The following is a 22,359-nucleotide window of genomic DNA, read 5'->3' as shown; positions in this document are numbered from 1 at the left end:
TCAAGTAGAAGCTTCATGCACGAAAAAGTTTCGTTTTTCAATCAATGAAGCCGTCGTGTGTAGACTTTAATTACTGAGTCGGGGATGTCATTGTTTTTGTGACGGCTGTCTACACAAAAAACTACAAGCCAGCTTTTCAGATTTTCCCACTCTGGAAGCCGTTTTCAAAAAATACCATTTCAGGGCACCCAGAACGCCGTTTCTGTGTGGATGAGAGGCTGAAACCATTGAAACCAAAAATTCTTTGACTTTTTGACCTGAAAACGTTTCCGTGTGGATAGCAGAGCTCGCTGGTGCGGCTGTATGAGTGGGTTTACACCATGTTGTGTTTTCCCTCTTGTTATGTAACCGAGTGTTTTAAGATGCCCGCTGATGTTGTGCAAGCTGCGAGTGAAATAAGACGACACGTTTATTCTTGCACCTCATCGTAACCGTCAAGAGACATTCTCAACATACACAACACACTTCCTGCCTTCAAAATAAGAGAGCTGTTTGCCACATCCTGTCTAATTGTGTAAACAAAATAAAGGGGTCACGAAAAATGTCTAACATTAGTAACGCAATTGGAATTGCATGGGTGACAATGTCTTCTTTAACCACAAGCACGGCCATTAAAGTTGGTTGAGGATTGCATCAATATTTATTATTTACACCTGGTCAAGCAGTGTTTACATCTAGTGCATGACAGACGAGCTTGGTGCAAGAATAAATGCGCCTCCCATCCGGCAGCAGGCATCATAAAATGCCTGATTACATAACGAGAGGTAAAAAAAAGCCACATGGTGTAAACACACTCATACAGCCACAGTAATTGAGCTAACCTCGCTAGCTTCCATTCACGCTATGAACGAAAGGAGTCTCCACGTTTTTTTTTTGTTGACAACTTTAGCCGTTATTTCAGGTGGCCGTTTTGACATGTGTAGTTCAGGAGGGGGGGTGGTTAGTGTTAGAGTCCCTCCATATGGAGAGTTGCGACATGACGAGTCGAAAATATACGGTCACGTGACTCGTGGAGCCATCTTGGGGCCAGATTCGCGTTTGCGTTCGCCTTTTCTTTACAGTATTCTTGGCCGTATTCTTGTTTATTCCCCAAAAATGCCGGGTTGTTGTGCATTTGGATGCACAAATAGACACGACAAGGGTTTCAAGCTTTACAGATTCCCTTCAGATATCAACAGACGGACAATTTGGGGAAAATAAAATCAACCGTTTGGGCTGGAAGCCCAACTCGTCTTCAAAGCTGTGCGAGGTAGGCTCTGTATATGTTAACATTTTGAATGTCACAATGTTTTGACAACTTGACAGAGCCACCTGGGGCGATGTTACTAAGTTTAAGGCATCTCTTGATGAGCTTGACACGTTTTGGAGAGAGTGTGTTTACCTAAGTATTGTGTTCTACTTAATTGTTTTGATATAAGAAAGGAGCCTAAACGTAAAATATACTCTAAAAAAAAGCAGTCATGGATGCTTAGAGCTAAGAATGATCCTTGTGTAAATCACCTCTGGTTGCAAATAAAGTCATCCATGATCTCCAGCAAACTTATAAAACTGCATTTATTTTGAAATCTGTTGGCATTGAATGTATCGTGAAATTCTGCTTTTTATTCCATTTACAGTTGAAACCAAATGTTGAAGTTAATGCAACTGTTCCATATTCAACAGAATTCATAGTTTTTTAATGTAGACTGAATTTGCTAATTTAATAAGCAGTTGGCAAAGCATTCATGCATGATGTCCATAACAGTTCAACAATGTTTTCATTCATGCAGTCAAGTCAGTCAAATTATACCATATTACGCATTGGAAAATATAGATCTATAAATAATTATAAAACAGACATTTTGCATGCGTCCCTTTGTGCAGAGACATTGAAATTTACATGCATTGTCGTACTGTGCACGCAAGCCGCGCGCTTGAATTTGCCCCGACATGGCGACGTAATCTCAGTTGTCGTAACTCTCTATATGAAGGGACTCTAGTTAGTGTTTGTGATGAGATTCCGCTACGTTTGAGTGGTCCGCTGGGGAAATACTTGCCCACACAAACGTTCCTTCTCCCCATGACGGCATTTCATTCACATGATGTCAGTTGACTATGTATTCTTCTGCCGCATGCATGTAACGTAATGAATAAAAATAATATGTAATAAAAGCAACATGAACCATCCTAACACAGGGACCACCTGTAGTCTTATTTATCTTATTTACACGACAGGATGTCCATCAATCCATCCATTTTCTATACTGCTTCTCCTCTTTAGGGTCGCGGGGGCATGCTGGAGCCTATCCCAGCTGACTTGGAGCGACAGACGGGGTACACCCTGGACTGGTCGCTTAAGAAAAAAAAAAAAAAGAACTAGTGCTGCAACAATTAATTGATGATTACTTGACTATCCGATTAATCTACAACTTAATGGTGTTTTATTTACAAATTTAACTATCCTCTGATTTCAGCCTCTCAAATGTGTCTATTTTTTAATCTCCTTAATCATCCATGAAAGCAGACATATTATATTTGTGTTCAGGCAAAACAACATATTCACACACATCAGCTTTGACTTGGATGGACATTTTTGCCTCTTTTCTGATATGTTGTGGACCAAAGCACGGACTGTTTGTTTGCTTTGTATTTATTTGGTGCGCCAACTAACTCAGCCATCACTCCATGCATCCAAACAACAAACATTACATTCATCCACTTAGAAAAGTATGGTTGGTTGCCCCTTTTGTATGAACACTATTTCATGTCTTGACATTGTGATCTCTTCGTCCAAACACATGACGGGTCCTCATAAAACCCCTGAACTTCATTTAGCTTGTGCTTCCAATGATTCATTGACACTTTTTCCATCAGAAGTCAACATGTTGGACAAAAGTATCTACATTGTCCAAGGGGACATTACTTCTGTGGTTGGGGCGATCAAGAGGAACTCAAGATGGAACACCCATACTCACTTGGTAAGAAAACTATTGTTTCAGTTATTGTTCAATGTTTTGACAAGCATTGATTGGAAGTGTGATTGGGTCCTTGTCATGTCAGAATATTGCCCTGTGGCATAGTTTACGAAGCATCACGCTCTGCTTCAGTATGTCACAATGTTTTGTTGTCAGCAAAATAAGATTGGAACACTGAAGGTGTGTATGCTGTCAGTTATTTAAAAGAATTGGTTTTGGCCAAAATCTGAATCGGCGGGTCAGGCTTTTTAAAAATTGGTGATCAGTAAGAAAATTGTAATTGATGCACCCCTACTATATTCATTCCAAGTGCTGAAGGTTTTGAGGCTGCTGCTTTGTAACTCAGTTTCAGCTGCTCCACAGATGTTCTAGGGAATTAGGCTGTGCAGACTGGCTAGGCCAATCCAGCATCTTAATGTACCCTTTCATTTACCCACTCCGTGATGCCTGAACACATCCCTGTTTTGTAGAAACCTACTAAAAATCCTGATCAAAATATTTCGACCATTTGAAAAATGTCAAGAATGTACATTTTGCACTGTTGGATCCTAAGGAGGTTCTAAGTAGAGTTTCAAAATGCAAAAAGAAGAAATGGGAGTGAGACAAAAGAGCAGTTTGTTTCAAACAAGCATTAAAGTGAAATAGGCTTTTCATTAGCTGATCAAAAGTTTGAAGACCGTAGCTCAAAAAAACCCTGGAACTCCCCTAAAATAGAAATGAAATGGTGAAAGGCAGTGAATAATGAGTAGATGTACCATTATTGTTAATGAGCTGAAAAAATGGGTGTGTGCATGCTTGATGCCAGTGTTTCCATGGTGAAGATGGCTTCACGGAGAGCATCCAATGTCTGGAACTGATGTCCATTTTTGTAAACTTCCCTTGCCACCCATCCCCAAATGTTCTCCATTGGATTTAGATGAGGGGAACACACAGGATGGTCCAAAAGAGTGAGCTTATTCCTCTGGAAGAAGTCCCTTGTGAAGTGCAGCGTTGTCCTGTTGAAAAAGTCATTACCACACAGACGAGGGCCTTCAGGCATCAGGGATGCCCCCTGCAACATTTCCACATAGCCAGCTGCCGTTTGACAGCCCTGCACAACCTGAAGCTCCATTGCTCCATTGAAGGACCATGATGGCGCCCTCTCCACGGTGCTGTGTGCAAAACATCTGAGGTGGGATCTCCTTGTCATGCCAGTAACGTTGGAAGCTATTAGAACCTTCAAGGGAGAATAAAATTTTCTTCCACCTTTCAATGTCCCATGTTTGGTGCGTTCCTGCAAATTCTAAACCTTGAAAGAGACAAGACGTTTGAAGAGTTTTTTTTCTTTTTAAAAGCCTTCTCTGACAGATGGCGTCTGATAGTTACTGGACTGCGCTTGGCACAAGTTACAACCTTCATTTGGGCTGAGGATGGTGCTGACAGCCAATGGATTTTTTTGGGTCTACCTCTTGATTTTTTTTGTTCCATGAGCCTCAGGATGTTTGAAAAGCTTGTATTTACTGCATCCAATCTCAGCATCAATGGCAAGATACGAGAGGCCTTGCTTATGCACCTCAACAATCCCACCGCATTCAAAGAGAGAAAGCTTTTTGCCTTTGCCATCGAGATCGTGCCGGTGTGAATACCTGACACTATAAATCACATTCAATCCACATTTTTCCTTCTAAAGGCTGTGCTCTTCAGCTGATAACCAGCCTATTTCACTTTAATGCTTCTTTGCTATACATTGCTTACTCAGAATTGTTTTTGTCACTCCCATTTCCTTATTTTTGCATTTTGAAGTTCTGCTTAGAACCTCCGTAAGAGCCAGCAGTGTAATACAGGTATGTACATTCTTACTTTGGTGTAAAAGTGTGATCACCTCCTGGTAAGTTTGTGTATATAATCATTCTTAGCAGTCAAATTCATTAATTCACTCAGCAGAACATAAATTATATTTAATGCATTTGACACCTTCAAGCACCTTCCAGCTCACGCATGCCCCCAGCCCATCAGGATGACATGAGTACTGCAGTGTGTATGACATTTGTATATATTTTATTGTCCGATTAGCAAGAATAATGATCTCACATGTACGATAAAGACATTGCACAGGCTGTGGAAAGTCATGGTGTATAATAAATGTTTCTGCAATATTATAATATTGGTGACTTGCTGATAAACATAAATTGGCAGGCGCCATGATCTAACTCTGGTAAGCCGGGCTTGCGCATAAAGCCAAGAGAAGATGCTTGAGGCAACCCCATCTTAGGTTTCTGCCCTGTATTTGATCAGGACATGTGCAAATTGTCATCATCTGATTCCAATGTTTTGTTTTTCCAGGACGAAGAACAGGACCCTTTGTTGAACAGCTTCGGCCACCTGAAGGAAATACTCAGCAACATAAAAGGTTTGTGGGGACCATGATCTTCTTATAGATGGCTGCAAATGGATGCTTTTTCCTACCCTTCTGTTTAAGATGGTCACTGAAATAACTTGAAAGTGAGAATTAAACTTGTACTGACAGGTAGCTCATGCAAATCAGTAAGGCTGGGCGATATGGAGCAGAACTCCTATCCTGACATTTATGTTGAATATCGATTATATGATATATATATCCTGATATTTTTTCCACAAAGTGAGTTTAGACAAAGTCCAAATCTGAAGTTTTTCTTTATAACAAACCTTTAGCTATGCTCAAATCCTCAGCTAATACCAAAAGCATCAAAAAACAACGTCTGAAATAAAGTGCTCTGTTTAAGAGGACATTTTTAAACGTCAGTAGCAACCCACAAATACTTTACTTTGAACAGTATGATTTTTATTTATTTATTTTTTTAAGCAGAACCTCAAACCTCAACCTTAATTATGTTTTAGAGCAACAAATAAACTTGATTCTTAGTGTGTTCATTTAAACTTGGCCATCACTTTATCAAAATAAAATATTTTTAATATTTTATCTTAGCTAGCACCTCTCATAGTAGAGTAATAGTTACATCCAGACTCGCACCCACCTTTTACCTTCTAGTTAGGACTACTTGTTTATTTATCACACATTCTTCTTCCATCACACGTTCTGACACAGGTAAGTGATCGAGTCCGAATGAGGCGTCATTGAATGAAGATTAAGAAATATTTTCGTTTGAGATCTCGCTCTGTAAAACACGACGACATCCACCCTCGAGAAATTGCGCCTCGATGCTGCGTGGCTCTCCACTGCAGTGTGCAGCAGGAGCTTTACTTTCACTTTTATGTTAATGTTGTGAAAAAGTAGCTAGATGTGTCGCTAGTCGTTTTTGAGAAAATACGCCACCAAAAGGGTTTGGAATGTCGCCAGATCTAGCACGGAGCAGCCTGACACACACAGCAGAGCAAATGTGTGACTATTTTGTGTGGCTACCATTATTTTCCAGCACTGTCTTAACTCTTGGGCATGAAGTTCACTAGAACATTACAGTTTGTCTGTAGAATCCTGGTTCAGGCCTTCATTACCGCCATACCTTAAGCTTCTTTAGCAAGGCAGTGGCCATCTTGGAAGTGTGATTGGTGTCCTTGTCATGTTAGAATTTTGCCCTGTGGCTCAGTTTACAAAGCATCATGCTCTGCTTCAGTATGCCACAATACATGTTGGCATTCATGTTTCCCTCTATGAACTGTGCTCCCCAGTGCCGGCAGCATTCATACAGCCCCATAAGTTAATCTTGGTCTCATCTGTGTCCTGTCTCATCACAGGATGTGCTTCCATTAATCCATGCCCTTAGTCTGATTGTCTTCAGCAAACAGTTGGGAAGCTTTCTTGTGCATCACCTTTAGAAGAGGCTGCCTTCTAAGATGACAGCCATGCAGACTAATTTGATGCAGTATGTGGCGCATGGTCTGAGCATGGTCATCTCTCGCGCACCAGGGAATGCTTTGGCACAAACAAGTAGAGGCCTCATGATGAACTGGTACAGCGACCGCATTACTGCAGGTGATGCAAAGATCCGCCTGTCGATCTCACGCTCCAGCCTTCCCTCGCTTGGGACAAGATCTCACTCCCAACTCAGAGGGTTCAATCAATGCTTCTAGCTGAGAACTGTTGCTTCAGATTTGGAGGTGCAGAGTCTCATCCCAGACACTTCACACTGAGCCATGAGCATTCACCACAGGACACCATGAGGGACACAGTGGAAATGCCTTTTCCAAGTCCACAAAGCACATGTGGAATGGTTGGGTAAACCCCCCATGTATCCCCCAGTACTCTTGCAAGGGTGGAGATCTGGTCCATTGTTCCATGACCAGGACGAAAACCACATTGCACCGCCTGTGGCTGAGGTTGGACGGTCTTACCCTTCTATTCCGCACTCAAGCATATAGTTTTCCAGGAAGGCTGAGGAGTGTCGGTCCCCCCTGTTGTTGGAACCCACTCTCTGGCCACCCTTCTTGTAAAGGGGCACCACCACCTCGGTCCGCCAATCCAGAGGTACTGTTCCTGACTTGTTGAAGAGACGTGTCAACCAACACAGTCCCTCAACATTCAGAACCTTGAGGAATGCAGGTTGAAACACTTACACTCCCAGAGGGTTGCAACTGAGGAATTTTAAATTTTAAATGCTCTCCAGCACCCCTCTGATGGACCCCAAGAAGACTGGGTACTCTAAACTGCCGTTTGGTGCGTATGCACAAATGACTGCAGAAACAGGCAGGACGTGTAGCTTTTTCAGGCTGGGCCTGGCCGGACCCCACAGGTTAAGACCCGACCACCAGGTGCTTGCCTGGTGGTCGGCCCCTTTCCTGGGCCTAGCTCCATGGCGAGGCCCTGGTGTCCCATGTCTGGTCGAGGTGCAGGTCCTCTCCTTCCAACATTTTTCATAGGGTACTTCTTCCTTCTTAAGTGTATTCAATTCTTGTTATGAAAAATCAATGAAGATGTAGCTTGTATAATATTACCACCCAAGAAAAAGGTTTCAATGAATCATTTTCGGGCCCATAATTCATATGGCATTCATTCCCATGATGCAAATTAGATATCACTATTTGTAGATTATTTCATGCATTTGAGTCTTTTATATGATCTGGTAAAGTCACGCTATGTTGTCATGTCTTTGCAATGAGAGCCTAGCAGCTCCAGTTGCAACAGTGGTTGGCCACTGGAGAGTCAGTGCAGCACACGGCTTTTGTCTGTCTCCGGGGAATGCCTCTGCCATTGTGCGATGGACAGGCACTGCTGGCTGAGAAATTGACCATGTTGGTTGACCCTCCTTTTCCTTTCTCTACTGCCAATACATTTTATTGGCAAAAACAAAGGCATGCGCTGTCATTTGTACTTGAACTGGTTTGATCAGAACTGTTACATTTACATTGTTTTTTTTCTTTATCGTAAATGAAGGATAGTTGGAAAACCTTGTTGCACACTAAAGACCAATTTCACGTGCAGCTTGGTTCAAATGTTCCATTCATTTCCCGATGAAAGATAAAGGCAGATAAAATAACCACAGCAGAAGTGTGTTCTCTGCCTTAGGGCCCTGTCACACCTTGACGATTTAGCCAGCTTACGCCAACGTATGAAAAATTTGGCCAATACGCTGGCTTACGTCGAATAAGTTATGGGTAAGTTTTGTATATGTTAACAGCATGCAGAAGCACGCCGGCATATGTCGTAGTACGTCTAAGTCGTCCCAAAATTTTGTGCCTGCATAAAACTTTTCGACGTATGTCAACATATGATTCATACGTACCACATCACCAATCACGGTGAGGTATATCGCTCTCGAGGGCGGGACCTCGGCTGAACGAACCATTCACCGCCTTAACTCGTTCGCTCGCTCATTCATTCATTCCTCGGAGATAGAGCGGCTTCTCCTCTGCCCAGCTGAATGGAGGAATGAATGAATGAGCGAGCGAACGAGTCAAGGCGGTGAGGCGTTGGACGTGCTGCCCGGCCGAGGTCCCGCCCTCGAGAGCGATATACCTTACCGTGATTGGTTCGTTCAGCCGAGGCCCCGCCCTTGAGAGCGATATACCTCACCGTGATTGGTTCGTTCAGTCGAGGTCCCGCCCTCGAGACATATACCTCACTGTGATTGGTTTGTTCAGTCGAGGTCCCGCCCTCGAGAGCCATTTAACTCACCGTGATTGGTTCGTTCAGCTCCGCACACGACAAGTGTCATTCATATCAAACTTGCGGGCAACACGAATATTAATCTTTCATATTAAGACGGGCGCAAACTATCGTACCGGGGGCCGCGAGTCTGAGACCCCTGGTGTAGGCTGCATACGCTACCACTCATGGATTTGTGACTTGCTAAGGCATTCATAAAGTTGATAGAAAATCAAAACAAGTTGGTTCCATTCCCAGTGTCACAGTGCCCTCTACTGGTCAAGCTGCAAACTTACCTGCAAACTGCAACAACAACAGCCTCCATCTCCCCTCGCCAAGAAGACAGTTCTGTCTCAAGGTATGTTGACGTATTACGACTTGTACGTAACTTACAAATAACGTGTGTGAACGGGCGTCAACGATCGCATAACTTAATGCCCGCGGGTGCAGGATGTATAAATCATACGTTACGTGGAAAAGTTTTATGGAGGCACAAAATTTTTGGACGACTTAGATGTACTACGACGTACGTCAAGGTGTGACAGGCGTTGGGCATAAATTGTGAACACCGGCAACACTCTACGCATTCGTTGATATAAGTTGTCTATAAGTTAGAAAAACGTTCTATATAAGTTACTAATACGTCATGTTTACGTCGACCTCGTTATGAATAAGCTATGTATACGCCCAAAATTGAAGAAAAAAAAAACGTCGACAGTTCAATGTATGCCATCAAAATGATCACGTCAGGCATGCGCTGCCTATATCGTCAAGGTGTGACAGGGACCTTAGATGCAGTTTCTCTTTCAGAAGCACACAGTATTTTGCTAGGAAATCTTGTGTATGGGTTGCATTATGAGGCTTCACATTGTCCCAGATGTCCTCAGAATGAAAGCGCAGTACAGTAATTCCATACACTCAAGAACATACAAACAACAAAAAGGCAAACAGTGAAGGAAATGTGCATTAGTTCCCTCAAGATTTCTCGACCAAGCCAGGTCTCTGCTCTGTTGTTTCTGTAACTATCATTTTCTGCGTATGGCGGAAGACTGTTGGGTCGGACTTGCATTGATTGACAGGACCATGTGCCACAGAGGTGGAGCGTAGTGCAGCTGGAAGTGTATCATCTGTGATTTTAGTTGGGTAAATATAGCAGGTTGTCTTGTCAGGAAGAGAGATAAATTGTTCTGGGAAAGTGTTCTTTCTTTTTGAAAGGAGGAAAAAGTTTCCATCAAGTGAAAATTCTCTGTGGGCTGAAACAATGAGAAGACCCTTGGGGAAGCTGTGTCACTGACTGAACATGTGGTGTGATCCCTCAGTTCCACACTGTGACTCCTACCCCTTTTCCACTGCAGTCAACTTTGGTGCTGGTGCAGATTTAGGTCAGGGCTGGAGTTGAACCAGTGTTGGCCTTGAACAGGTTCTACAGCAGATGTCCTGTGGAGGTGTCTCATTCAGTCACAAGAGTTACGCCTCCCATCAGGAAATTAAAAAAAGGGAAATCGGCGTGAGTCACGCAATTTAAATAATGTGTATTTTTTCATATTTTGTTGAAAAGCAATGACTTGCCTGGAGCTTTTATTTGAAAGATTACTCATCTTCCATCAGAATTTGACAAACTCCCAGGCAATCAATAATTAAAAAAATACTTGCAGCTACTTTTTTGTGTAATATTTAAGTCAAGAATAACTTGCATATTACCTACAATATTTGTATAAAGCAGTGGCCACACACAGCTCTGTCACGGAGATGAAACAATTCCTGCACTCCAAAATAAAATACAATGCGTGATTGTATATCAGAAATAACCATAAAAACATAATATAAATGTAATATGTGCGTGGATTAAAGGAATAAACCTAGTTGATGACTTATGTTTAGATTTAGTGTGTATGTGGTGGAAACACACTCCATAACAAATAGGTATTTGATATGAAGAAATGTGCAAACAAATTTCAATTTGAATAATCCTCCACATCATTCACTGCATTGTTTGATGGACCTTGTGGTTGACGGTACAACATATTTTCAGACAATTGTGTAATAGGTCAGTAAAATTCCGACACTTTCTGACTAGTCTGCTTTGGATTTCATATTTACAAAAAATGAGTCAGGGAAGTTGAAACAAATGGTAAATGTGCGGGGATCCACTGCAGACAGCCATTCTATCCATCTATTTTCTATACTGCTAAACCTGTTCAGGGTCATGGTGACCACATCCCATTTGGTTTGCCACACCACGCATGTCTGTCCATGTCTGGACCTTGGGGACCTTATTGCTTGTTACTGTGATACCAAGCACCAGGGGAATGCTTTGGTACAAACAAGTAGAGGCTTATGGAAAGACTGGGGGGGCAGACGGACACTGGAATCGTGGTGCTTGTGGCCGAACAATTATTTGCACTGTACTGTACCATTTAACTAATAGGGATGTTTTTTTAATAATAAAAATGTTTGTGCTGTTTGTATAAGAAAGGGAGAGAGGCAGTTGTTTAAGTAAGGTAAATAACATAAGGCTATTATAGTTTAATACAATGCAAGGTATAGACACCTATCTGTTTTGATCTGGTGCTATATAAAAGAATACAATTAAATAAAATGAATAAGATCGACAGTATATATGATATTAGACTGCTGTACCTGACTGATGGAGGATGTCTGTCATGGGACTGGCATTGGGCAGATGTGTTTCTAGCTTTTACTGTGAAGCAGCACGGGGACTATACAACAGTTGAAATACATTTTCCTTTACTGTTTCGTGTTTTATGGAAGTCACTGAGCCTCACTGAGCTCTTCAATCCTGCCCCCCTCCCAAATTCCTCTGCCACAGTGCAGGTCAGGTTTTTTTTTTTTTTTTTTTTTTACAAGTCTGCTGAAGAAACAGTATGGCAATAAATCCCTTCATTCATATTCATACAAATACAGCTTTTGAGCTGAATGAAGCCCCTGTGGTACAAAGCCAGAGTGGCCTTTTGACTGACAGCTTTTCTTCATTTGATCCCAACACTGAAGAATTTCCCAAGCACACTTCTCCGTAATTGACTGGGATCTGCACCAGAGGATGCTATGAGAATAGGCTGTGGTGCACTACATTATGAACAGTGACATAGTTTGCCTTGGGAGTTGCTTGACTTAAAAATAAATTTGTACACAGGTTGCATAAGTGTGTATACCCAAATATTAATAGTAAAGTCATTTCCAGCTGAAGAAAAAAGAAAACTAATCTGTTTCAAAACTGTTTCCACTATGCGTCTTCTTCAGCGGGGTGTTCTTTTGGTGATGGTGCTGTTTTCTTTAAGGGTTTTTTTTTTTGGTTTGTTTTGCGCCAGCTTTTTATTCCAATGGAAAACATCAGTTTCTGGCACAATTTTGCAAAAAAAACCCAATATAGTAAAAGTACCAGGTTTCATGAAAGCAAGTGTTGGCGTCTGAAGAAAAGTTGACCACAAGCCCATACTGTATCTGCCAAAATGAAGGCAGGCTCTGTCATTGGTACTGAGCTGGACAGCCTGGCATCTGTGGCAGAGCAAAGGACACTGATGAGGCTCCTTTCCATGACGGACAACCAGCATGATCCAATGCAAAGCATCATCACCGACAGAAGAGCAGTTTTAGTGGCAGGTTACTATCACTGCCCTGCTCCACTGAAAGGCTGAGCAGATCATTAGTCCCCCACGCCAATGCGGCTTTTCAACACAACAGAGGGGGAGCGATGAAATACACACTCAGGGCTGGACTTATTACCTTGTGATGCATCTGTTCCACATTTATTCATTTATCTTATTCTATTTTCTTATTTTTCTTATCACTCCTGTCTTGCCTCCTATCTTGCCTTGCCTTTGTAAACAACATTGTACACCATTGTAAAACATGTGAGAAATAGTTGCGATTAGGCTTAGGCTGTGACATTCGTTTTAAAAGTGAAGAGTATCCGTTTACATAATCAAAAGTCCAGGGAAGAAAATCAAGTGTCGTAATTTTCATGTAGGCCTAGCACTCTTAGTGCAACAGCATGCTGTATTCGTTTCCACGCCACACTACAACCTGCATGTACACAGTAATTCTGGGCCAAAATTTACATATTTCACGCCATCAGATTTTAATGAAATTTGATCTGCAGATAGATATTAAAGTGAGTTTATATCCTACATACCTTTTTATCTTGTCCTTAAGCTCTGATCCATGACTTGGATGAAGGGCTTAAAGTTTTACTTAACATTCAAAGCCATCGTATGAGTTGATGTGGTTTAACACTCAGCATAAATTAGATACAAAATTGAAGAGAAAGAAGCAACCTACCTAACAAATATGTTTACAAATGAAAATACACCTGATATCATGTGAAAAAGCAGCATTATCACGGACGTCCCCATGGACTCTCCTAATGTCAGATTTTAATGTTGCTTACGACAAGGAATTGTAACATTCCTACTAGTGAGGATAAGAGGCATAATAAATGGATGGATGGAATTGAAGGAGTGAGCTAGCTTGCCCACCCACCCACAGTTGTTTACACGCTTCAGAGGCGGTTTAATGAGGTCCCAGAAAATACAGGAGCCCATAGGCCTATTAAAAAGCATTATGGTTATCATTATAGGGAAGAATCACGATACCGATATTACATTTTTTTTTTTGCCAATATCGGGCCAATAATATTGTTCGGCCGATATTATCGGACATCCTTAGTTTAAACCCAACATTACTCACTACTGACAGGAGCTAGCTCTTGTTTTTTATAGGTAATCACTTCTTGCCATCCCATGGGAGTTTGTCCTGCTTTGCAAATGCTCCCCAACATGATGATGTTGGGGAGCATGGTCTTGCAAAAATCGTCTTGCAGTTTTTTGTGATGTTGCTGAAATGGGCGATGAGGTTGGTCGTATTAAACTTCCCTGGTTCTGTGCCTCCACAGGAAACGTGTGCATGACAAGAGTGCACTACAAGCTTTGCACTCTGTTGCAGCGCTTTTTTTGGACTTCAACCAATAATACTGCCACGCAGCTGATATCACTCCTACTCCTTGCTATTGTTAGCACACACTGTTATAATCACGCCCAGATAGAAGTGCTGTTGCGGAGTCTTGAATGGACTGCTAATATCAGTGTGCCAGTATCTGCGATTTTAGGTGCAGGCCAATACAATCGGATACTTTCTTTTTTTTTCCTGTTATCAAACTGATATCCCATATCAATATTGGATGGGGACACCCCTAATAAAAACTGTGTCCAAAGTGCGGCCCACGGCTTTCTTTGTAATTCAATTTGTAAAAAAAAAAAAAATAAAAAACTGCAACAAGGGGAAATACTGTATAGCACAAAAAGGCATAATGTAAGGAGAGAAAGCATAAATGTTGATGCTAAATAATTACACAAATCTTATACAGTATGTATCACAATTTCACTTTCTTTTTTTTTTAATCAGTAGTCAAGAGGTGTGTAATCCAAAAAGGGATGATTGCTGCAAAAATAGTGATGTGTCCAGTTCTTTGTTTGTTTTATGTGTAGATTTTCATTTTTTCTTTTGAAATGGAATTGATGTGGGTTGTTGGTCACATTATTTTTTTTTAATTTTTATTTTAAGAGGGATGTGTTCAATTTGTGTATCCACTGCATTCACCTGATGTTTTCACATGGCCTAATCCTTGTTGAAGACAACCTGTCTAATTTGTTGCATTTTATCCTCATATCAGTCATCAGAGATAATGCGTACACGACGCCTGTCTTAGTCTCCTTTCAAGGTCATGTTTTGTGTGTGCACACGCATGCTTGTGTGTGTGTGTTGCGTCAGACCTCAGCTGTGGTCAGCCAGGCGCTGGTGGGCCCCACTGGGGTCATAGTCTGAGCACTTGGGAACCGACTGTGTCCTGACACCCCCTCCCCCTTCTCTGCCATCTGATCTTCGTGCATATATCACTCCCAATTGAAGCAGCAGCAGGCAGCTGGCAAATGCGGATGAAGAGCAAGCATATTTCATGTGGCTCTGCCACTTATGCAAATATGTTTACTGGTGGTGGCATTCAGAGCACAGAGAGTTCACCTCATGGCAATTCTTTACGTGTCTGCCGCCTGCCCGTGGCTCCTGTAGCTTGAAGTATGAGATCATGGAAGAGACGCTCAGTCTTGCTGTGTGTGTTATTTTTATGACATGGGGAGAGACAATACACTGAGCCCGCGCTCAGTCGATGTGATCAGTTTTGAACAGTATTTTACACAAAGTGCTGCTTAAATTTGTAGGCATTGACAACATAAATTGAAGCAAGTATGATTTATTCTTGCCTTTCCCAATTCAATAAATGACCATTGCTTGTGTTGCTATGTACCGTAGCCAATGTTCCCTCTCATTTTACAAGGGTTTGAGCATACGTACAAATGACCTGAGCATTGCTTGCACCAGAGTTAGTCCAACTTCCAATCTGTGGTATTTCGGATAGTACGATGTACATTTTGTACATTAACAACATAGCTTTCTTCTTTGTCCACCTCAGACAAAACAAGCCGTAGAACTATCTCGTTCAATTCATCATCTGATTATTGATTAATCAATTTGATAAGTAGCTCGGGGTCAAAAAATTTTATTTTACATGGTCTTATTTAGATATAGTTTCTTTCATCATGTCCAATCCAGTCTGACGTTCGTGTTGATCCTTCCATTTGAAACGGGTTGAAGTTGAGCGTCCACTCGTCTGCACATTAATTTGATGCCAGATTGAAGGGGAAGGCATAAACACACGCAACCGGGAGAATCCCCACTCTCTCCTCCAGATAAGCACACACACTGACAGGTTTTGTCTTCTGTGCAAGTTGCTACATATGCGCACTTAAATTAAACTCTTATGAGCTATATTTGTTATAGTGATTATATTTGTACAAACAAATGTAGCTATTAGTTGTACCAGGCATTAAAATGGATCAATAAACTGAAGAAACAAGGGCGGTCTAATCATTTTTTCCATGACTGTATGTACTGTATTGATTTATGACTGACTGTGGTGTCATGGATTATGCAGTTGTAAAACTCATCAAAAGTGCTATGCTTATCAGACTGTCTGGCCTAACACAGACAGGTTGCCATTTTTGCTGGTTAGTAGCTGTAAATCTGGACAGTGCACGGTGTCCTAACGAGGGAATGACAAGCAGGGCTTACACCCAGTGTGAAAAAAGGATGCAACTGTTGTCCTGTATCAGAGGCTCTCAACAATGTGCTGAGTGGAAGGAGTGTACCAGCAGAGGGCTATTAATCATGCATGCCTAGATGTCTGCAGGATTTTTTTTTTTAGGTGGGGGAGGGTCTGAGCTTTAGAGGAAGGAGAGCTTGTTCAGGGTCCTGTGATGGATCTTCATGTCTTGACAGAAACAGTAAAACCTCATCTCTCCCCCCAAAAGGAGTTGAGCAATCTGGACTTGCATGATCAATTCACACTGTAAGATGTCAAAATCAATGTACAGTAGACATTCTGAACATAAACATAATCCTTTTCAGTAGGTGACCTGAAATTTGAAGAAGAAATACAGTGGACCCTCAGTTTTTATTGATTCTTTTCAAAAGTTCAGCAAAAAAACCAAAGCAATTTTTCCCCAAAGGAAATAATGTAAATCCAATTTGACCTGTTCCAGACACCCACAAATATGAAAAAAAACACCCTACCTTACTTGACGACCACTTCTCTCTGTTGTTGCCTTTTCCATATTCTCTTCTCTAATTTATGGATTTTATGGCACATATAGACAAACAAGCATTCTCACTCACATTCATACCTATGGACAATTTAGAGTCGCCAATTAACCTAACATGCATGTTTTTGGAATGTGGGAGGAAACCGGAGTACCCGGAGACAACCCACACACACACGGGGAGAACATGCAAACTCCACACAGAAATGCCCAACGAAGATTCGAACCCAGGTCTTCCCGATCTCCTGACTGTGACTATGTGGCCAACATGCTAACCACTAGACCACCGTGTGGCACAAAAAGCATTTTGAAAAAGTAATTTATTGAAAACAATCAAAAGCTGATCAAAAGTTTAAGACCATTGCCACAAAAACTGTCCAAACCAGAACAAAACATGTTCTCAGTAGGACTCGGTAATGAGTAGCTCCACTGTTCTTGTTCATCACTTCCAAAATGGCTTTGGGCGTGCTTGATGCCAGTGTTTCCAGGAGGCTAGTGGGAACATTGCTCCAAGTGGTGAAGATGGCTTCACCAAGGGCATCAACTGTCTGGAACTGATGGCCATTTTTAGAAACTTCCCTTGCCATCCATCCCAAATGTTCTCTATGGGATTGAAATCAGGATGGTCCAAAAGAGTGATGTTGTTCTCCCTGAAGAAGTCCTTGGTCAAGCCAGCATTGCGAACTGCAGCGTTGTCCTGTTGAAGAACCCAGCTGGTACCACACACACGAGGGCCCTCAGTCATGAGGGATGCCCGCCCCAACATCTGCATCCGTTTGACGACCCCGCAGCACCTGAAGGTCCGGTGTTCCACTGAATGAAAAAGCACCCCAGACCACGATGGACCCCCCCTCCACTGTGCCGGGTAGAAAACATCTCAGGTGGGATCTCCTTGTCATGCAAGTAACGTTGGAAGCCATCTGGACCGTCAAGGTTACATTTTTTCTCATCAGAGAATAAAACTTTTTTCCACCTTTCAATGTCCCACCTTTGATGCTCCCTGGCAAAGTCCAAACTGACACTTTTGTGGCGTTGAAGGAGACAAGGTCTTTTTAAAGCCTTTTCCCGCAGATGCCGTCTCATGGTTATTGCACTGCAGGCGGCACAAGTAAAGACCTTCATGTGGGTGGAAGACCGCCCTGTGTCTTGATGGACAGCCAATCGGATCCTCCGGCTCAGCTCAGGTGTGATTTTTTTTTTTTTTTTTTTTTTTTTTTTTGATCTCCTACTTGACTTTTTTGTTCCATCATGCTCAGGATCTTTCAAAAAATGTAGAATGACTGTCTTACTGCGGCCAACCTCAGCAAGCAGCAATACGCTGCGAGAGGCCTTGCTTATGCAGCTCCACAATCCCACCACGTTCAAATAGAGAAAGCTTCTTAGCTTTAGCCATCAGGAGGGCATGACTGTGTAAATGCCTGACAGAAAATGTAAAATTTTAGTAGATTTTGGCTTTTATAGCCTGTGGTCTTAAACTTTTGGTTAGCTGATAAACAACCTATTTCAGTTGAATTGTTGTTTTCAATAAATTACTTTTTTCAAAATGCTATTTGTCTCACTCCCCCTTCTTGTTTTTGTATATTGTAGCTCTACTTAAAACCTCATTAAGATCCAATTGTGCAAAATGCACTAAGATCTCGATCAGTAGAATGTGTGTGTGCGCACACACACACACACACACACACACACAGAGTGTATGATTTTTGGCACTACTTTGTGCTCAAGAGCTGATGTAATGTGAATTACTGCTGGGTGAGATCAATAAAGTTCTTATCTTAGCCATCTGAGAAGATCAAATTCATTATATTTGGTGCCTAACTGTTTCCCAAGTGAATTAGTGCGTATGTGACTGTATGAACGAGACACATTAACTCAACGTAACGTACATTTCCTTGTATTCACTTACGGCGCAGCCTTGCCACATCCAATATGGTGGCGACGTTGACATACGGCTCAGTGAAGCGCTGTCTACATATATGGTTTTGACAGCAGCGATTGCTTTTTCCCAGCATGCTTTGGTGTACTGTTGTTGTAAATAGCCGCTAAGTTACATGTTTAGAGCTCACATAGTTGTTGGTTATTCTGCATTATTCATTGGTAGTGCCTTGTTTGTTGTTATCTACCTATTACGTTGCTGTGTGATGTTTTTTTGTTTTTTTTGTTTAGCTCTTTCTATAAATAACACCGCGAGTAAGATGTGTGGAATTGTAACCCCCCTGCGATGTCTAAGAAGCTGTTAAGTTCATTGTGAACCTTCTTTTTACTCTGCTTGCTTAAATATAGAGTCACTTTATCCTGACAGGCTTTTGAGTAGCACAGTATCAACTTCATGATGCAGCATGTTCAATAGTGTTGCAAATTTGGGACGTTGGCGCTGGAAGCTCCGTATCGGCTTTTATTGTAGGGAAAAATACGATACCGATGTTGGACGATATCATGTTTTGATGCCAGTATCAGCCCGATAATATTGGTGGCCAATAATATCGGATATCCATACTTTATATTTTTCTTACTTTATGAACATGAATTAGTCAAAAGAACAGACTCAATTTGAGTTGAATTGCCCTTTTAAGGCAGCAGGTGAACTTCCATTTGCGCGTTCAATGATCTCAAAATGTATTAGTAGAGTAGAGTGGCGGGCGGACAGAAAGTGATGTTCAGTGGGGGTTCAGAGTTATGTTTTAACTTGGCATGGGTTGCGGCCACAATAGTATCCTGTGTTTTTATGAAGGATTTTTATTAGGGATTTTGTGTCTGTCGTGAGATCATTGAAAGCTGCAATAAAAGCCTGTTGTTCCGTCTATCAAGTCTGGTGCTTGTATGTCTCACCCAACATTACGATAACATTACTGACACCTATTGACCAGTGTACAATACTACATATCATCACAACCTCTTTTAATGTTTGTGTTTTACTTTGTTTCGACATATTTCTGCTTGAAAATGCTTCATCTAGGCAAAAAATAAGTAAAATTTTGTTCAATATGCATATCTTTTGACTAATAATAGGCCGTAGTCAACCACGAATCAGCATCATTTATTCGTAAAAACATTTTTGAAAAACTGAAGTGAAGCTGCGAAATTTGAAGCGAGAGATGACTTTACACGCACAAAAACGAAGAAATAAAATACAGACTGACTACAGAGGAGTGAAGAATGCGAATGAAGCCACACTGCCTTGTCTTGTTGAGGGACTGGATTCTTAAAGAAGAAATTGCGTCTTATTGGAGCGTTCAAGTCTTCTTATTCCAACAGTCTGCTGAACTTGCATATGATTGTTTTTTGATGTTTGTGTTACATGGATGATATATGAATGTTTTGTAAAGCACATGTTTATTAGGTGGTAAGCATCAGACCCTGTCACCCAGCTCACATAAACCCTCAGCTAATGGGCTTTAAGTTCAGTGTTGCTTTAATGACTTCACACTGAGTTGGTAACATTTATGACGAAGGCTGTTGAGGTTTGCTTTGGTATGTTTCAGCACCCTTTTGTCACGACAGGTCTGCTCTAAAAACAGACTTGTGGTTGGCATGTGGTGACACTTGGATAGACTGGACAGCATTTTGAAAATGGACTATCCATGATGGTATTGACAATATCTGCAGATGACAAGTGTAGGTTTCAGCGTGTTAATGAGTGTGCCGCTAAGTTTAGCCCCCACGCTCAACAAAGTTTGTGGCCATCTGAATGTAGTTGGCATGCCCCACAGTCAATGACTGCATATGTAATTTAGTATGTTTTGTCTGAATTACTCAGCTGAATATTATTCTGCAAAAAAGGTTGAATGGTTTACTAAATATTTTTTATTCACCAATGAATTCCAACAGAAAATATATGATTCGTTTGGGTTGGGTGAACTGCTATGGTCCAAGTGCAATGGTAGCAATGCTGGTAGCAATGAGATCAGTAAAGCCATGTCCTCGTGCATATCATATTTGCATGATATTGATGCATACCTATACATTCTAAAGTTATTTGAAAAAAGAAATACACATTACATGAACATGAGCAGAGTAAAACCTTTGCTGTGACTCTTGTGCCTTGAGTCAGACCAAGAGCTCAATTCTCGCCTTTGGACCAGTGATCCTGTGTGAAGATTTAAGAAGAACTTAAACCATTCAAGGATCTGGGCAAAGTGGCCTGACAGAAGAGTGTCCTCAGAGCAGCCTAACAAAATGAATCATTTGTGTATAGAAATACATCATGGCAGTGTAAAGTAAAGAAAAAAAACACTCAGACAGGGATGAAATGAAAAAAACATTCTAGAGAAGAAAATATGAAATAAAGGCAAGAAATTAATCTGTATTCTATTGAGTGGAATAAGTACTGGAACCAACCAGCAAGCATTGTGACCCCCACAGGTTATGTTAAATACTCCTAATCTCAACTCAGTATGTGGATAAAAGACACCTGTCCCATTCCATTCACACCTCTCCACCACCATGGGCAAGACCAAAGAGCTGACCTCAGGGACAAAATTGTAGACCTGCACAATACAGGAATGGAGTAGAAGAGTGAAGAAGCTTGGTGAGAAAGAGAGCACTACTGGTGCATTCATTGATCAATAGAAGAAAGCCAAGAGAACAAGATAACAATGCAAGATTTGGTGGGACCTGGTGGGGTAAAGAAGATTGGGAGAAAGGTGTGGGAGCAAGCCAAGGCAGGAGCTACTTGATGATGTCAAGGGAGTTGGAGAACAGTCAGCAAGAAAAGTTTTCGTAAAACACTTTGCTGTCATGGATTGAGATCCTTCAGTGCCCACAAGGTCCCCCTTTTCAACAAGATACACACACACACACTGATCTGAACCTTTGACATGAAAACACCTGAATGTCTCGCACAAGGCTTCGGAGAGAATGTGATGTGGTCACATGACACCAAAATGGAGGTCTTTGGCATCAAGTGGACTCAGCAGAGAAATGGTGAATATGAGTGAATATAAAATACTTTCCCTCAATCAAATGCAAATGAATTGATCAGCTTTTATTTAATGTTTTTTTAATTTTTTATTTCTCTCTGTTTCAGTACACCTAACATAGAACCACCAACCAGACTGGGTTGGTGGTTCCCCTTTTCAAGAAGGGTGACCTGATAGTTTGTTCCAACTATAGAGGGATTACACTCCTCAGCCTCCCTGGGAAAGTCTATTACAGGGTGCTGGAGAGAAGGGTACAAACCTCGGCTACATGAGGTGCAATGTGGTTTTCGTCCTGGTTTCTGGCGAACGTTGGCCTCAGCCAGGGCTGCCCTTTGTCACCGATTCTGTTCAATTTTTATGGGCAGAGTTTCTAGGCGCAGCCAAGGAGTCGAGGGAGTCCAGTTTGGGGGCCTTAGGATCTCGTCTCTGCTATTTGCAGACAATGTGATCCTGATGGCCTCATTGGGCTGTGACCTACAGCGTTTACTGGGGCGGTTCACAGCTGAGTGTCAGGTTTCTGGGATGAGACTCAGCACCTCCAAATCCGTGGCCATGGTTCTCAGTCAGAAAAGGGTGGATTGTACCCTTCGGGTTGTGAGTGAAATCTTGCCCCTGGTGGAGGAGTTCAAGTATCTTGTTCAAGAGCTAGGGAAGGTTTGAGCGAGAGAGTGACGGGCGGATCCACGCAGCGTCTGCAGTAATGCGGTCGCTGTACAGGACCGTCGTGGTGAACACAGAGCTGAGCCGGAAGGCAAAGC

General features: G+C 41.8%; 1 protein-coding gene across 3 annotated transcripts in view; it reads left to right on the top strand.

The window, feature by feature from the left end:
• The window catches only part of gbf1 (golgi brefeldin A resistant guanine nucleotide exchange factor 1), a 131,534-nt gene that overhangs the window by 1,380 nt on the left and 107,795 nt on the right, over positions 1 to 22,359 (top strand). For all 3 annotated transcript variants that reach the window (XM_054797702.1, XM_054797701.1, XM_054797703.1), the window contains exons 2-3: positions 2,854 to 2,957; positions 5,277 to 5,343. In XM_054797702.1, coding sequence (XP_054653677.1) covers positions 2,862 to 2,957; positions 5,277 to 5,343 — 163 coding nt within the window. In that variant the 5' untranslated portion in view covers positions 2,854 to 2,861. The remainder of the gene's footprint in view (positions 1 to 2,853; positions 2,958 to 5,276; positions 5,344 to 22,359) is intronic.

Source organism: Dunckerocampus dactyliophorus, chromosome 13, assembly GCF_027744805.1.
Source record: "Dunckerocampus dactyliophorus isolate RoL2022-P2 chromosome 13, RoL_Ddac_1.1, whole genome shotgun sequence".
NCBI classification, from domain to species: domain Eukaryota; kingdom Metazoa; phylum Chordata; class Actinopteri; order Syngnathiformes; family Syngnathidae; genus Dunckerocampus; species Dunckerocampus dactyliophorus.
Note: the sequence above shows the minus strand (reverse complement) of the source record. Positions and strands in the feature narration are given on the sequence as shown.